The sequence below is a fragment of the Fukomys damarensis genome, unplaced genomic scaffold (assembly GCF_012274545.1).
Source record: "Fukomys damarensis isolate Sample0158 unplaced genomic scaffold, DMR_v1.0_HiC HiC_scaffold_13, whole genome shotgun sequence".
NCBI lineage: Eukaryota > Metazoa > Chordata > Mammalia > Rodentia > Bathyergidae > Fukomys > Fukomys damarensis.
In genome coordinates, this window is record NW_022900925.1 from 7,581,037 (window position 1) to 7,593,422 (window position 12,386).

Below are 12,386 nucleotides of genomic sequence, written 5' to 3' on the forward strand. Positions count from 1 at the left end.
CAACACAGATGAACCTATGGACATCATGCTAAGTGAAATAAGCCAGTTTCAGAAAGACAAACACTGTGTAGTCTCACTTTTAAGTAGAATCTGAAATAGTCAAACTCACAGAAGCAAACCAGTTTCCGGGGCTAGGAGTTGGGAAGATGGGTAAACACTGGCCAAAGGATACAAATTTCAATCATGCAAAATGAGTAATCTCTGGAAACCTGATATCCAGCATGGTCACTATGCTTAATGTGTACGTGAGGCCCTGAGTTCAATCCCCAGCTCCAAAACTAAAGTTGTACAGCTTACATACATACAATTCCTACTACTTAATTATTCCTCAGCAAAGTAAAAAAAAAAAAATAGAGAGAGAGAAAGGACCATTGTGAGTAACTATAACACATTCTCTCTCTAGGAATTAATAACTTACAAATTCAATTTTCCATTTTCTCCTCAAATGGACAGATGGAGACACTGGGGGCCCAGAGGGATTAAGCACTCTGATTATAGTTGTCTTGGGCAGAATAGGAAGTAGGCCCTGGTGATCCCAGCCTCCTAGGCCAGTCCTCTTTTACTGAGCAGCTCTGTTTTCCCATTCCATCCCCTCTAGGGGCTGTGCTGTACAATTCTCTTGTGTCCACCCCCAGGTCCCTGTAATACCTGAGCAGGTGCTAGGTACTGTCAAACGCATTCCTACCTAGGAAGGCAGATACTTTTGAAAAGAGAAATGCACAGAGGCCCAGGTACATCTTGCTCCTCTTTCCACCTAGGGTAACTCCTGTCTGCCTGCCTGGATCATCCTCAGGATGCTCAGGGCCCAAGGATGAAGGAAACAACTGGACCCATACAGCCATTAACTTTCAAAGTCCAGGCTGAGGCTAGGCTCATCCTCCTCATCCACCAAAAAAGAAGCTGTGTACTGGGAGTTTCATGTCTCTCTCTTGGATCCTAAAGGTCCTACTGGTTATGATTATGCAAACTGACCCATTGGTCAGGAGCATGAGCTTTGTGTTCCAGAAAGCCTGGATGGAATCCTGATGCTGCCACATATCAACCAACTCTATGGCCTTGGGCAAGTTATTCTCTTCCCTTAGTCTCAATTTCCTGATTCTGGAAGATGGAGATAACAACAAAAATCATAGCTTCATTACGAGGATGGGGGTTGCAGTGGTGGGAAAGGGTCCTGGGTTTCTTGTGGGGGTAATGAAAAGCTTCTGAAATTGACTGTGGTCATGGATGCGTAACTCTGAATATATCAAAAGCCATTGAATTTTGTGCTCTAAATGGGTGATTTATATGGTATATGAATTCCATCTCAATAAAACTGGGTTTTTTTTGGGGGGGGTGTTTGTTTGTTTGTTTTTTGGTACCAGGGATCAAACTCAGAACCTTGCGCTTGCAAGGCAGGAGTGGTGCCACTGAGCTAAATCCCCAGCTCTCAATAAAACTGTTTTCAAAACTGATAGTTTCCACTACCTGGTTATAAGTACTGCTTACTATGTCCCAAGCGCTGAAGTAAGTACACTCACTACCACCTAACTTCTTGGATCTTCCCTTCTACTGACTGTCTAGATCCTCCTTTCATCTTATCACCAGGCCAACCCCAAATAGCTGTGACACCATGCAGTTGGAAGTTGAGGAATAGCAGTGGTAGTCGTAACAGAGTCACCGTCTTCATCTTCCTCATTGTCAATACTGAGAGAGTCCATGAGACATTAGCCTTCCGATATCTCATTCCACAGTCAAGGAATCTGAGGCCAGGAGGGATGAGCAATATTCTAAAAGTCCCCCCCAATTACGACCCCTAATCCAGTACTCCTACCATCCCCACAGCCCCTCCATTAAGAACAATATTATTTCAAATATACAGATCAGTTTTGTCTGATGCTACTTGTTCATGTGTCCATTTTTCTCTTTTCCATTCTAGCATCTCAAGAAGCCTGTCAGGAGATCCGGCAGGTATTAACATCCTAATTTTCTGGAGATGCTGCAGACAAGTTATGACCTGCCCAGTGAGACGAGAAGGAATTGAGAGCTCAGCTCTTCTGATTCTCTGCACAGCGCAAAGTCGCAAAGGTATACGCACTATAATAGTAAGAACCTGGGTTCCACCCTGCTAAAGTCCCCATCCTTCACTATCCCTCACCATTTATGTGAACTTGAGCAAGATACCTCATTGCCCAACTTTCAGTTTCCTCTCCAGTAAAATAGGCTATAACAATTTACTTTACAGGGCTTTTGAAAAGTTAATAAAAATATGCAAGTAGCACACCTTGGTCTAGAGCCTGGCGTTTAGCAAACACCCTGATAACCTTTCATCATGACTTGGAGAGTGAGACATGACTCCAGGATGTGAGTGAAGTACAAGATAAGGAAGGGTTCAGATGGAAAACATTCTGATGCATTGGCCATGTCTATAAGGGGTTTCCTCTAGTTTAAGGAGTTAACATCATATGCTGGAGATCATCTGAACATTTTCCTGTGAAATCAATCTTCCCTGACACCCAGCAAAATCAAATCTGAATTCCATCATCCCAAATAATTCCCCGTTCACTTGAGGGCCTTAGGAAGAAACCACTTCCAAGTATCTCTGCACTTACTTGATGCCTATATCCAGGGGCCCCAGATCTGAGAGTTAAAAACAAAAACAGTGGACATCCTTCTGAGTGCATAAGCCATCTCTCACTTCATCAGAGTTCTGATTATTGAATGAAGGTATGAATGATGAGATTCTTTCATGCCTAGATATCAGGAACGATTTGATTAGAACTAAAGAGTCTTTTTCTCTCCTTTTTTTTTTTTTCCCCCTATCCTTTTCTGGGAACTGGAAAAAAGAGAAGGGCATGAAAATGAATTTTGCATCCTGAGTTTTCTCTGCTAGCACCTACATATCAGTTCCAACTGGCAGCTAGAAACTAGTCTTAGGCCTAGACTAACGTGGATACCTCTGGCCTTCTGATTCTCCTGCAAAATGCATAGGAAAGCAGAGGGATCTGACCTTGGAGCTTCCACACCATGAATAGGAAGTGCAACAGATGAAAGCAAGAAAACTGGGGCACTAACCACACGCATCTGTACTCTCCAGAGGGCCAATTCAGGATGGTGTCAGAGCCTCAACATGGGGCTACAAGTCTTAAATTGCCTACCCACACAATGGGTTGTTAAAAGTTCCCACATGTGAAAATGTTCCTGCACTCCGCAGCACTGCCCAAACGGAAGGTGGCACTGCTGCTGCTGCTTTACTGACAATAGTGACTGTAACAATCTAAATGTCATTAGCGTCACTCAGCAACAAAATCTAGCCCCCAGACCTGGACTTTGAGCTCTGGCCTTAGAGAGCAGAACTTACCCCTGGCCTCCAATCCCCTCTAAAACAGAGCTTTGCTGCCATCTCCTGGCAATGCAAAGCCACGTTTCTCATTATGCAAATGACCTAGAGGTTAAACTCATAGAATTTGGATTGGACTTTCAAAGCCAGAGGTGTGCTCGCAAATCATGATCATATGGTTGAACAGTCCCTGGTTTTGCAGGGAAGATTGGTGATAGGACCTAGTAACTTCTCAGGATACAGTCTCAAAGCCAGACATCCCATTTCTCTCAGCTCCCAGGCTAAGTCTCAAAGATTGTTCATAGGAAACCTCCAGGTGTTCTTCATCGTTTAAAGTATCTTATTTCTCCATCGATTTTGAAAGATAGTTTTGCAGGATTCATCAATCTGCATTGAAGGTTTTCTTTTGGAGCTTGAACTACTTCACTCCAAGCTCTCCTTGACTTGAGGGTTTATATTGAAAAGTCTGTTGTGATTCTGATGGGCTTTCCTTTGTATGTGATTGGCTGTTTTTCTCTAACTGCTTTCAATATTGTCTTCTTGTGTTGGGTTTCTGGAATTTTGACTATTATATGCGTAGGTGTAATTTTTTTTAATCATGACTAGTTGGGTTTCAACTTACCAAAGATTAAAACTAGACCCATATCTCTCACCATGTACTAAACTAAAATCAAAATGGGTCAAAGATCTAAATATTGAAACAGAAACAGTAAACCTGCTGAAAGATAGGTTAGGTAGAACTCTTGAAGACATTGGTTTAGGAAAAGACTTTATGAACAAATCCTCAGTAGCACGGGAACTAGCCCAAAGATTCATCAACTGGGATCTCATCTTATTCAAAAGCTTCTGCACAGCAAGAGAAACCACCAACAGAGCTAAGAGACAACTCACGATGTGGGAAAAAATTTTCACCAGCAGTTCCTCAGACAGGGGACTACTATCTAGAATATATAAAGAATTTAGAAAATCTGACCCCCCAAATTTAAAGACCCAAACCAAAAACGGGCATCTGAAATGAACAGACATTTCTCAGATCAAGAAGTAGAAGCAGCAAATAAACATGAAAAATGTTCAGCATCACTGGTCATTTGAAAGATGCAGATGAAAACAACACTGAGATTCCACCTCACTCCAGAAAGAATGGCTGCTATCAAGAAATCAATCAAGAACAAATGCTGGAGGGGTTGTGGAGAAAAGGAACCCTTCTCCACTGTTGGTAGGTGTGTAGACTGGTGCAACCACTGTGGAAATCAGTATGGAAATTCCTCAAAAAACTAGGATTAGAGGTCCCATTTGACCCAGCTATTCCCCTGCTGGGTATCTGCCCAAAAGAATTAAAAGCATCATACCACAGCGATATACGTGCACCCATGTTTATAGCAGCATGGTTTGTAATGACTAAAACTTGGCAACAGCCCAAATTCCCATTAGTTGGAGACTGGATAAAGATTTATTTTGTTTTGTTTTTATAAAATGGAATACTACTCATCGATAAAGAATGATAAGCAAGAGACATGTATAGCTAAATGGATGGACCTTGAGACCATACTCTTAAGTGAAATAAATAGGAAACACGTGTAAATACTGAATTGTTTCTCTGGTGTGAGAAACTGAAAGTGTAAATGAGAACCAAAATGTATAATTAATATTATGAAATAGGAAGAAAAGGTTCAAAGGGGAAGGAAAACTAAGGAGGGAGGGTGGGGGAAAGAAAAATATGAGAAAAGAAAGAAAAAACAGAAACAAAGCTTTATAAATAGGAAGGCGTGGAGAGGTGGAAGGAAGGGAGGAGGAATGGGGAAAAAAACATGAACCAAGATCTGTCATTTACAGGTACAAATTCCCAATAATGAATGCAATCATAATGTATACCTAAAATGTAACAATAAACTTAAGGAATTGAAAAAAAGAAAACCTCCACATGGAGGGTTAGGATGAGCTAGGCAGAGAGGAAGAAATAGTCCCTGATAATGGCCCTGGCATCAGAGTATGGGACCAGGGCCACAGGTCTGCTCCATGGCCCTCTCTCTTCATCTCAGGAAGCTCTGCCAGGCTAGAAGAGATGTGTTGGTCCCAGAGGGGGAAGCAGTATACCTGCACGGCCAGGCATGGTGGTCATGGCTGCAATTGCATCACTAGGGAGACTCAGGCAGGAAGATGGTGAGTTCGCAGGCAGCCAAAGGATGTGAGACCGTGTCTCAAACAAAACAAAACCAAAAGCAATACATCTACACAATAGCCCTCTGCTCTCAACAAAGAGTGAAAAGGATGACAGTCTCTGGCACGAAAGTCTCTGGCATGAAGGTGGCACTGATTCCAAAAGCAAGATTCTCTGGTGCTTTTCCTAAGCTGAAGCAAAAGACTAGGTGTCCACTCTGAAGCAAGATACTCAAGGTCAGGACTATGCCATCTTGCACCTTTCCACACCCTGCCGTTTACATCAGTGAGCTCCACAGCCCTGCAGTTTTTGGATGAATCCAGCCAATGAGGGGGAGGCCCTGGGGTGGAAGAGCAGATGGAGGTGACTTCGTTCAGTATTGATTCACATTGTCCCTCCACACGGAGTCTCTGCTGTCCCTGAAGCATCCCGGTTCCCCAGACCTATCTGCAGTGTGCTTGCACCTTCAGGCCCAGGGGTGGTAGTTTTGGTTTGAGTGATCAGACCAGGATTCCTGCTGCATCCCTCTGGTTTCCCTACCCCTGCCCACACCTTTGCAGAGTCTCCTCCTTAAACATTCTTCACATTCGGGTAACTTGGATGTGCTATCATTTTCTGTGGAAAGCCTGTCTAATACAGGACCCTGTTCTGTATATCTATTTTACTGCTTTAGGACTTTTCCTAAAGGGAGCAGGAGCAGCTACTGTGCTAATAAGAGTGGACCTCACAGCTAGTAGTAGACATTCAGAAAGGTAATGATGCACATTGGAACTTAGTGCAGTTCCGTACCAGCAGCTCACTCAGCCATGGAGAGGCAGTCCTTTCCATGTAGGATTTAAGTGGTATCTAAGCTCACACAGCCAACCATAAAACTTTCAGGAATCTCATTAGCCCATTGTTAAACTCAGATATGATCTTAAAATTAAATTATATAAACTGGGTGTGGTAGCACATATAATCCCAGACTCCAGGAGGCTGAGGCAGACAGAGAACAAGCTTAGTTCAAAGGCCCTAGATTTGAACTCCAGTAGAAAAAAAAAATCATTAAACTCAGACAAAATTTTCTGGCATAAGGAAAGATACCCTGGAGACACTTGGAGGTAAATGGATGCTCCTGGAGATCATAATGTTAAAGTGAAATAAATCAGACACATGCTTCTCTTATATGAGAAACCCAGAGTATAAGTAAAGAGCAAAACAAAAGATAATTGGAAATAGGGAGACCTTTTTCATAGAGGAAGAAGAACAAGAGTTGGAGGGAGCAGGGAGCAATGGTAGGGGAAGAAAATGAAACAAAAAAGAATTAAGATGTGTTATATACATGTATAAACTTCCCCCACAATAAATGCAGTTATTATGTACTATTAAAAAATAAAACAAAGGTAACAAATATGTGAAACTAATAGCTTCTTAATTTCCACTGCATTTTATTATTGTCTGTACTCTCTTAAGGTTATATACAATTATCAAACGTGTTTGCTGTCCTGTCTACATCTTTCCCCATCTCCTCATTCAGTCCCCTCATCTTATTAGCTTAAAACTGGCCATGAGGAAAATATTTACACCACAGAAATTGGCAAACTCTGCAAGCCTGAGGTTTTGTGGTGAGCTCATTAAAAATCTACTAGCACACCACTGAGTGGAAATGGTGAAAAACAAGTAAAAACAAATCTGCAGTTCTTTATGTAGAGATATTTGGAGTATGTAGAGCCAGCGCCACACCCAGCATCACACAAGTCCTACTAGGTCAGCTTAATCAAAGTAGCAAATTGACAAGACTTCTCAGCCATGAGGATATGCACGCTGTCCAGTGCAGGGAAGGAAGAGAGGGCAGAAAGAAAACTGGGAACTGTGTGGTCAGGGTCCCTGTTCCATTGCTACACTAAAGTCCTAGGAATTTGTTTAGCTCTATCAGAAAGCCAGCTTCAAGCATCTGTACAAAAAGAATACTTATTGGTTCACCTAAATGGATGGCCAGGCTTATGTCTGATACCTTGAATTTTTTACGCTAGTAGCCTAAAGATCATTCCAGCAAAAACTCCAGGGCTGATTCTCCTTGGCTCTAATTGCCCAATATGCTCACAAGCCCAAGGTCAGGAGGTGCTAGGAGGATGTGGAGTTTAACTGGTCATGTCTGAGTCACAGGCTCACCCTAGAAGCTTTGGGTGGCACCAGCCCCACCCAAACTCCAGGAACTGAGTGAGAAGGGGACATTTCCTACCCCTCCTACGAGGTCAAGTTCCTATTCCCAGAAGAAGTAGTGTGGAAAAAAACAACACATGTTCTTTATGAAGGCTTACTAGCATGGTGGTAGTAGGCCATGCTAAATCTGTTTCTCGCTGTTTCTCTTAAACTTGGGCTGATCTTGCCTTCCCTTTGGCTTGTGGGGTAGACAAAAGGGTACGTGGCTGTAAACCCTGTGACAAGCAGACTATCCAGGAGTGCCAGATGATGTTTCTGTTTTTTCCTTACCCTCATTTGTCTCTTTCTCCTGAAAGACATCTCCACTAACATCAGACCCTAAGAGGCAGAATGTGTCTCATCCTTCCCACACTGTTGAACCAGCCAGCACTCGGGACCAGCAGGTACCTCTTACCCTTCAGCACTTGTGCTCAAAGTCCAGCTTCTCACGACATAACATTATTTCTTTCCCAGCCAGTGACCTGAATTCCATGCCGGACCTCTCACTGCTGACCAGAGGAGGAAGAAATCATCAGTTGGAGCCACTGCCCCCAGACAGCAAGCTTCCTCTTTTTGCCATGATTCAGGAAGGAGAGATCAGGGTGGAGCCAGAAAAAACATCTGGACCCACATCAGGACATGGCTAGGATCCGGACCGAGGACCACCCACCGCAGGCTGGTGGCCTGGCCAGGCACATTGCTTCTGCTAGGGAGCAAGCAGACGGATCCATCCACTCACCAGCAAACACACTGAGACCTGCAAAGGAGCTGTTCTGAGTACAGAGGACACAATGGTGAAATAAATAATAGGAATTGCAAGAGCCTTTCTTTCCAAGATGCCCCAAATTCACCTCACCCACTCCCGCAGAGTGCTTCCTGACTCCCTTGTCTCTCTCGCCTTCTCTACATCTCAGAAAGTCCCTGCTGAACCCTTTGCCTTAAGTAACCACTCATTTCTCAGGTTCTCTACACCAGTCAGCTGTCAGGCTCCATCAAAAGCTGGCACCCTGGGCTGGGGGTTTGGCTTAGTGGTTCTGCCACCTGTGTTGCAAGCGCAAGGCCCAAGTTCGATCCCCAGTAACAACAACAACAAAAAAAAGCTGGCACCCTCTTCACCTTAGCATCCTCTCACACAGACGAGGGAATCTAGAAAAGGTGACCATTCCTAAGAGCATTTTATAACCTAAAATGCTTCGAATTGGAAGACTACGTGACTATACCATTATAATAATTACAGTTAGCAGCTAAGGTTAATTGAGTGCCTAACAGTGTTAGGTGCCATTGTAAGAGGTTGACATGAATAGTCTTATTTCTTGCTAAGCCCTTATGTTGTATGCTCTTATTTTAGAGGCGTGGCTCAGAGAGGTTAAAAAAAAAATGTGTCAGTGTCACACAGCTAGCAAATGATGGAGCCTGAGGTTGAAACCACCATGCCACGCTAGGATTACGTGGGAGGTGAGATGAAGGAGGAAACTCAGTGCAGTGAATGGAGGATCTTGCAGAAGGGTTACAGTATCACAACAGCTACTTCATCTTGACCTGCTTAGAAAATCCCTCTTCCCCCCAGCAAAGGACCTTTCTCATCACTTTCTGCCCTCCTTCCTAGTCCCAGGGATCCCCAGGGGAACTTGAAGAGTAAGTGTAGGGAGGAAAACCCAGGTTATTTGTGTTGCACTGAGTTGACTCTGGATAGGCCAGAGAGTTACCAGAGAGGACATTGGGAGCAGGAGGCACAGCCAGGCAGCAATCCAGGCTCAACAGATGCACATTGCTCTGTCCAGCTGTGGTGATTTCCTCCAGAGTTTCCCAAGCATCTGAGCCATCTGAAAATCCCCCAGGGCTGGAGCCAGCCTAGAAAACACTGAAGGGAATAGCTCCAATGCCTGGGTGGGGGTGGGGGAGACAGGAGGAGAGGAGACATTGTTTTAGGTACAGAAAGTGGAAAGAATCCATATAAATGGAGGTCAGGATGTGAAAACACTGCCACCTGAAGAAGAGTTGAGGGAACTGGCCATATTTATCCTGGAGATGAAGCTCAGGTAGTGGGAGTGTGATAACTAGCTTCAGACGGTGAGGAAGATGTTCATGAGAAGATGTTCTCCGTCGCTCTGGTCTAGAGCCCTGCTATTCTAAGTGTGGTCCACAGTCCACATCCCTGGGTGCTTAGAAATGAAGAATCTCAGGCCGCTCCCTGGCTGAGTGATTCCACATGTCCACTTTGACAAGATCCCCTGGTGATTTGTAGGCACACTGAACTTGAGAAGTGCAGGTCTGGACCACCACTACTCAAAGTATATTCTAGGTGTCAGAATCCAGCTTGGAACTGATTGCTAATGATCTTCCACAGGATACGTGCAGGCACTGAATGGGTGCAAGTTTTTAAAGCAATTTGACATTGCTGTGACATCAAAGTTTATAGTCAGTGGACCCACCCCACTGAATAGGATGCATTTTTAGTGACGTAGAATTGGGTACCAAACCTGCCTAGTAGATCCACACAGGTTGGGGGAAAACCCTTCACTGCAGACAGTTTGAGAGGTTGTGCTTTCAGCTTAGTGCTCCTCAGATGTTAGTATGTCTCAGGATCACTTGAAGGGCTAAAGTGCTATGTTCTGCCCCTACTGTTGCTGATCCTCTGTTTCTGGGTGAGACCTGCTAACTTTCATTTCCAACAAGTTCCAAGGTGATGTTGGCACTGCTTGTCCGGAGACTGCATTGCAAGAACCAGTGCTTTAGATTAGAAAACAGGCTCAGTTCAATGGTAAGAAGCCCAGGACTTGGATGTTAGTTAGCTTAATATAAAGAAGAAACCTCAGCTGGGTGTGGTGGGACATTCCTGCAGCTGTAACATTCAGGAGGTTGTGGCAGGAAGGTGGTGAGTTCAAGGCCAGCCTGGGCCCCATTGTGAGACACTGGCTATTTAATAAATAAATTTTTGAAATAAAAATAAAAGAAGAAAGTTCTAACTGTAAGATATATTAGTAGCAATTAACAGATTTAATGCAACTCGTGATTAATTGCTAGCACAGACACAGATAATTTCACTGTTTACAAAATGCTTGAGCACTTACCTCCTTTAGATCTCGCAATAGCCCTATAATTTCTGTTTCAGAGATCAGGACACTGACTCATCCAAGGTGCAGTGGCAAAGCAGGTCACCTGATGGTTCAGGTAGTGCCTGAGAGGACACCCAACAAGGGATGCTGAAAGAATGCTGGCTCTGCAGAGGAGACTGGGTGCATGATTTTAAGGCGTCCAGCACCTTGAAGAATGGGGAACCTCTTCATCCATGAATTCCATCCAGCTGGCCTCAGTGAAGCTCAGGCAGATCCATCCATTGGATAATGAAATGTATCAGCATGTAGAATATCTGAGTAACTAAATGAATCAATATTTTCCCAATGACTAAGGCCTGGTGTTAAAAAAAAAAAAAATCACACATTAGCAAAAGACTCATTCAGGTGACTCAGTGGATGTTAATGTGACAAAATGTGAAAAGTTTGGTGGTGTAGTTTTAGATTTCATGGTACAACTAACCTTTAAGAAACTACCCCCCACCCCAGCCGGGAATGATGGCACACGCCTGTAATCCCAGCACTCTCGGGAGGCTGAGGCAGGAGGATCGCTGTGAGCCTGGGCTACATAGTGAGTTCCAGGTCAGTCTTAACTACCTAGTGAGACCCTGTCTCAAAAAACAAAACAAAAAGAAAAAAAGAAACTACCCCCCAAAAAAGAAAGAAACTACCAATTTTCAAGTTTGATGTGCAGTGAAAGATGACTATCTATATTTATTTCAAAAGCCATTCAAAGATTTCTCCTAACTACATATCTATGTGAGTTCTCTTCACATACTTTAGCCAAAACAAAAACTTAATAGATTCAATATAAAAGCAGACATAAGAATCAGCTTCTGTCAAACCAGAAATGAGATTTGCAAAAAATGTACTACAATGTCATACTTCTTATTAGATTTTTTAAAATATAGTTATTTTCATAAAACACAATAATTATGTTCATTGTAATGGATTGTTGCTATTTAAATGAATATATCTCCAATTTCTCAGTTTTCTAGTGTGGTATGCATCGATATTTAGGAGCTGCATAAAGCAGTGTTTTTGCTCTCAAATTGTTTTATTGGTACATTTTAGGTATACAATACATTTACATTCATCATTGGGAATTTGTACCTTTACATGATGTATCTTGGTTCTTATTTTTTCCCCATTCCCCTGCCCTCCCTTCAACCCCTCTGCTCCTCTCTATTTGCAAAAGCTTTGTTTCCATTTACTTAGCTAATTTTTTTCCTTTCCCTTATTTCCTTTCCCCTATCCTTCCCACTTCCCCTACCCTTCAGTACCTTTTCTTCTTATTTCACATTGTCAATTATTCATTTTGATCCTAATTTACACTTTCAGTTTCTCACACAAAAGAAACTATTCTGTATGTACACATGTCCTATTTACACGTGTCCTATTTGTTTCACTTAAGAGTATATCCCCAATGTGCATCAATTTAGCTATAAATGTCTCTAATTTTCATTTTTATGGCTAAGTAGTACTCCATTTTATTTTTAAAATACATTTTTAAGCCAGGGATTTAGCTCAGTGGTTCTGCCACCTGCCTCGAAAGCACAAGGTCCCAAGTTTGATACATGGTACCCAAAAAACAAACAAACACCACATTTTCTTTATCCAGTCTCCAGCTGATGGGCACTTGGGCTGTTCCCAAGCT

General features: G+C 43.0%; 1 protein-coding gene across 1 annotated transcript in view; it reads left to right on the forward strand.

Annotated features, from left to right (window-relative positions):
* LOC104855943 (myosin-13) overlaps window positions 1-12,386 on the forward strand; it is a 106,715-nt gene that overhangs the window by 60,433 nt on the left and 33,896 nt on the right. The window contains exon 40 of the mRNA XM_010615028.1: window positions 1,916-1,947. Within this exon, the coding sequence (XP_010613330.1) occupies window positions 1,916-1,947 (32 nt within the window). The remainder of the gene's footprint in view (window positions 1-1,915; window positions 1,948-12,386) is intronic.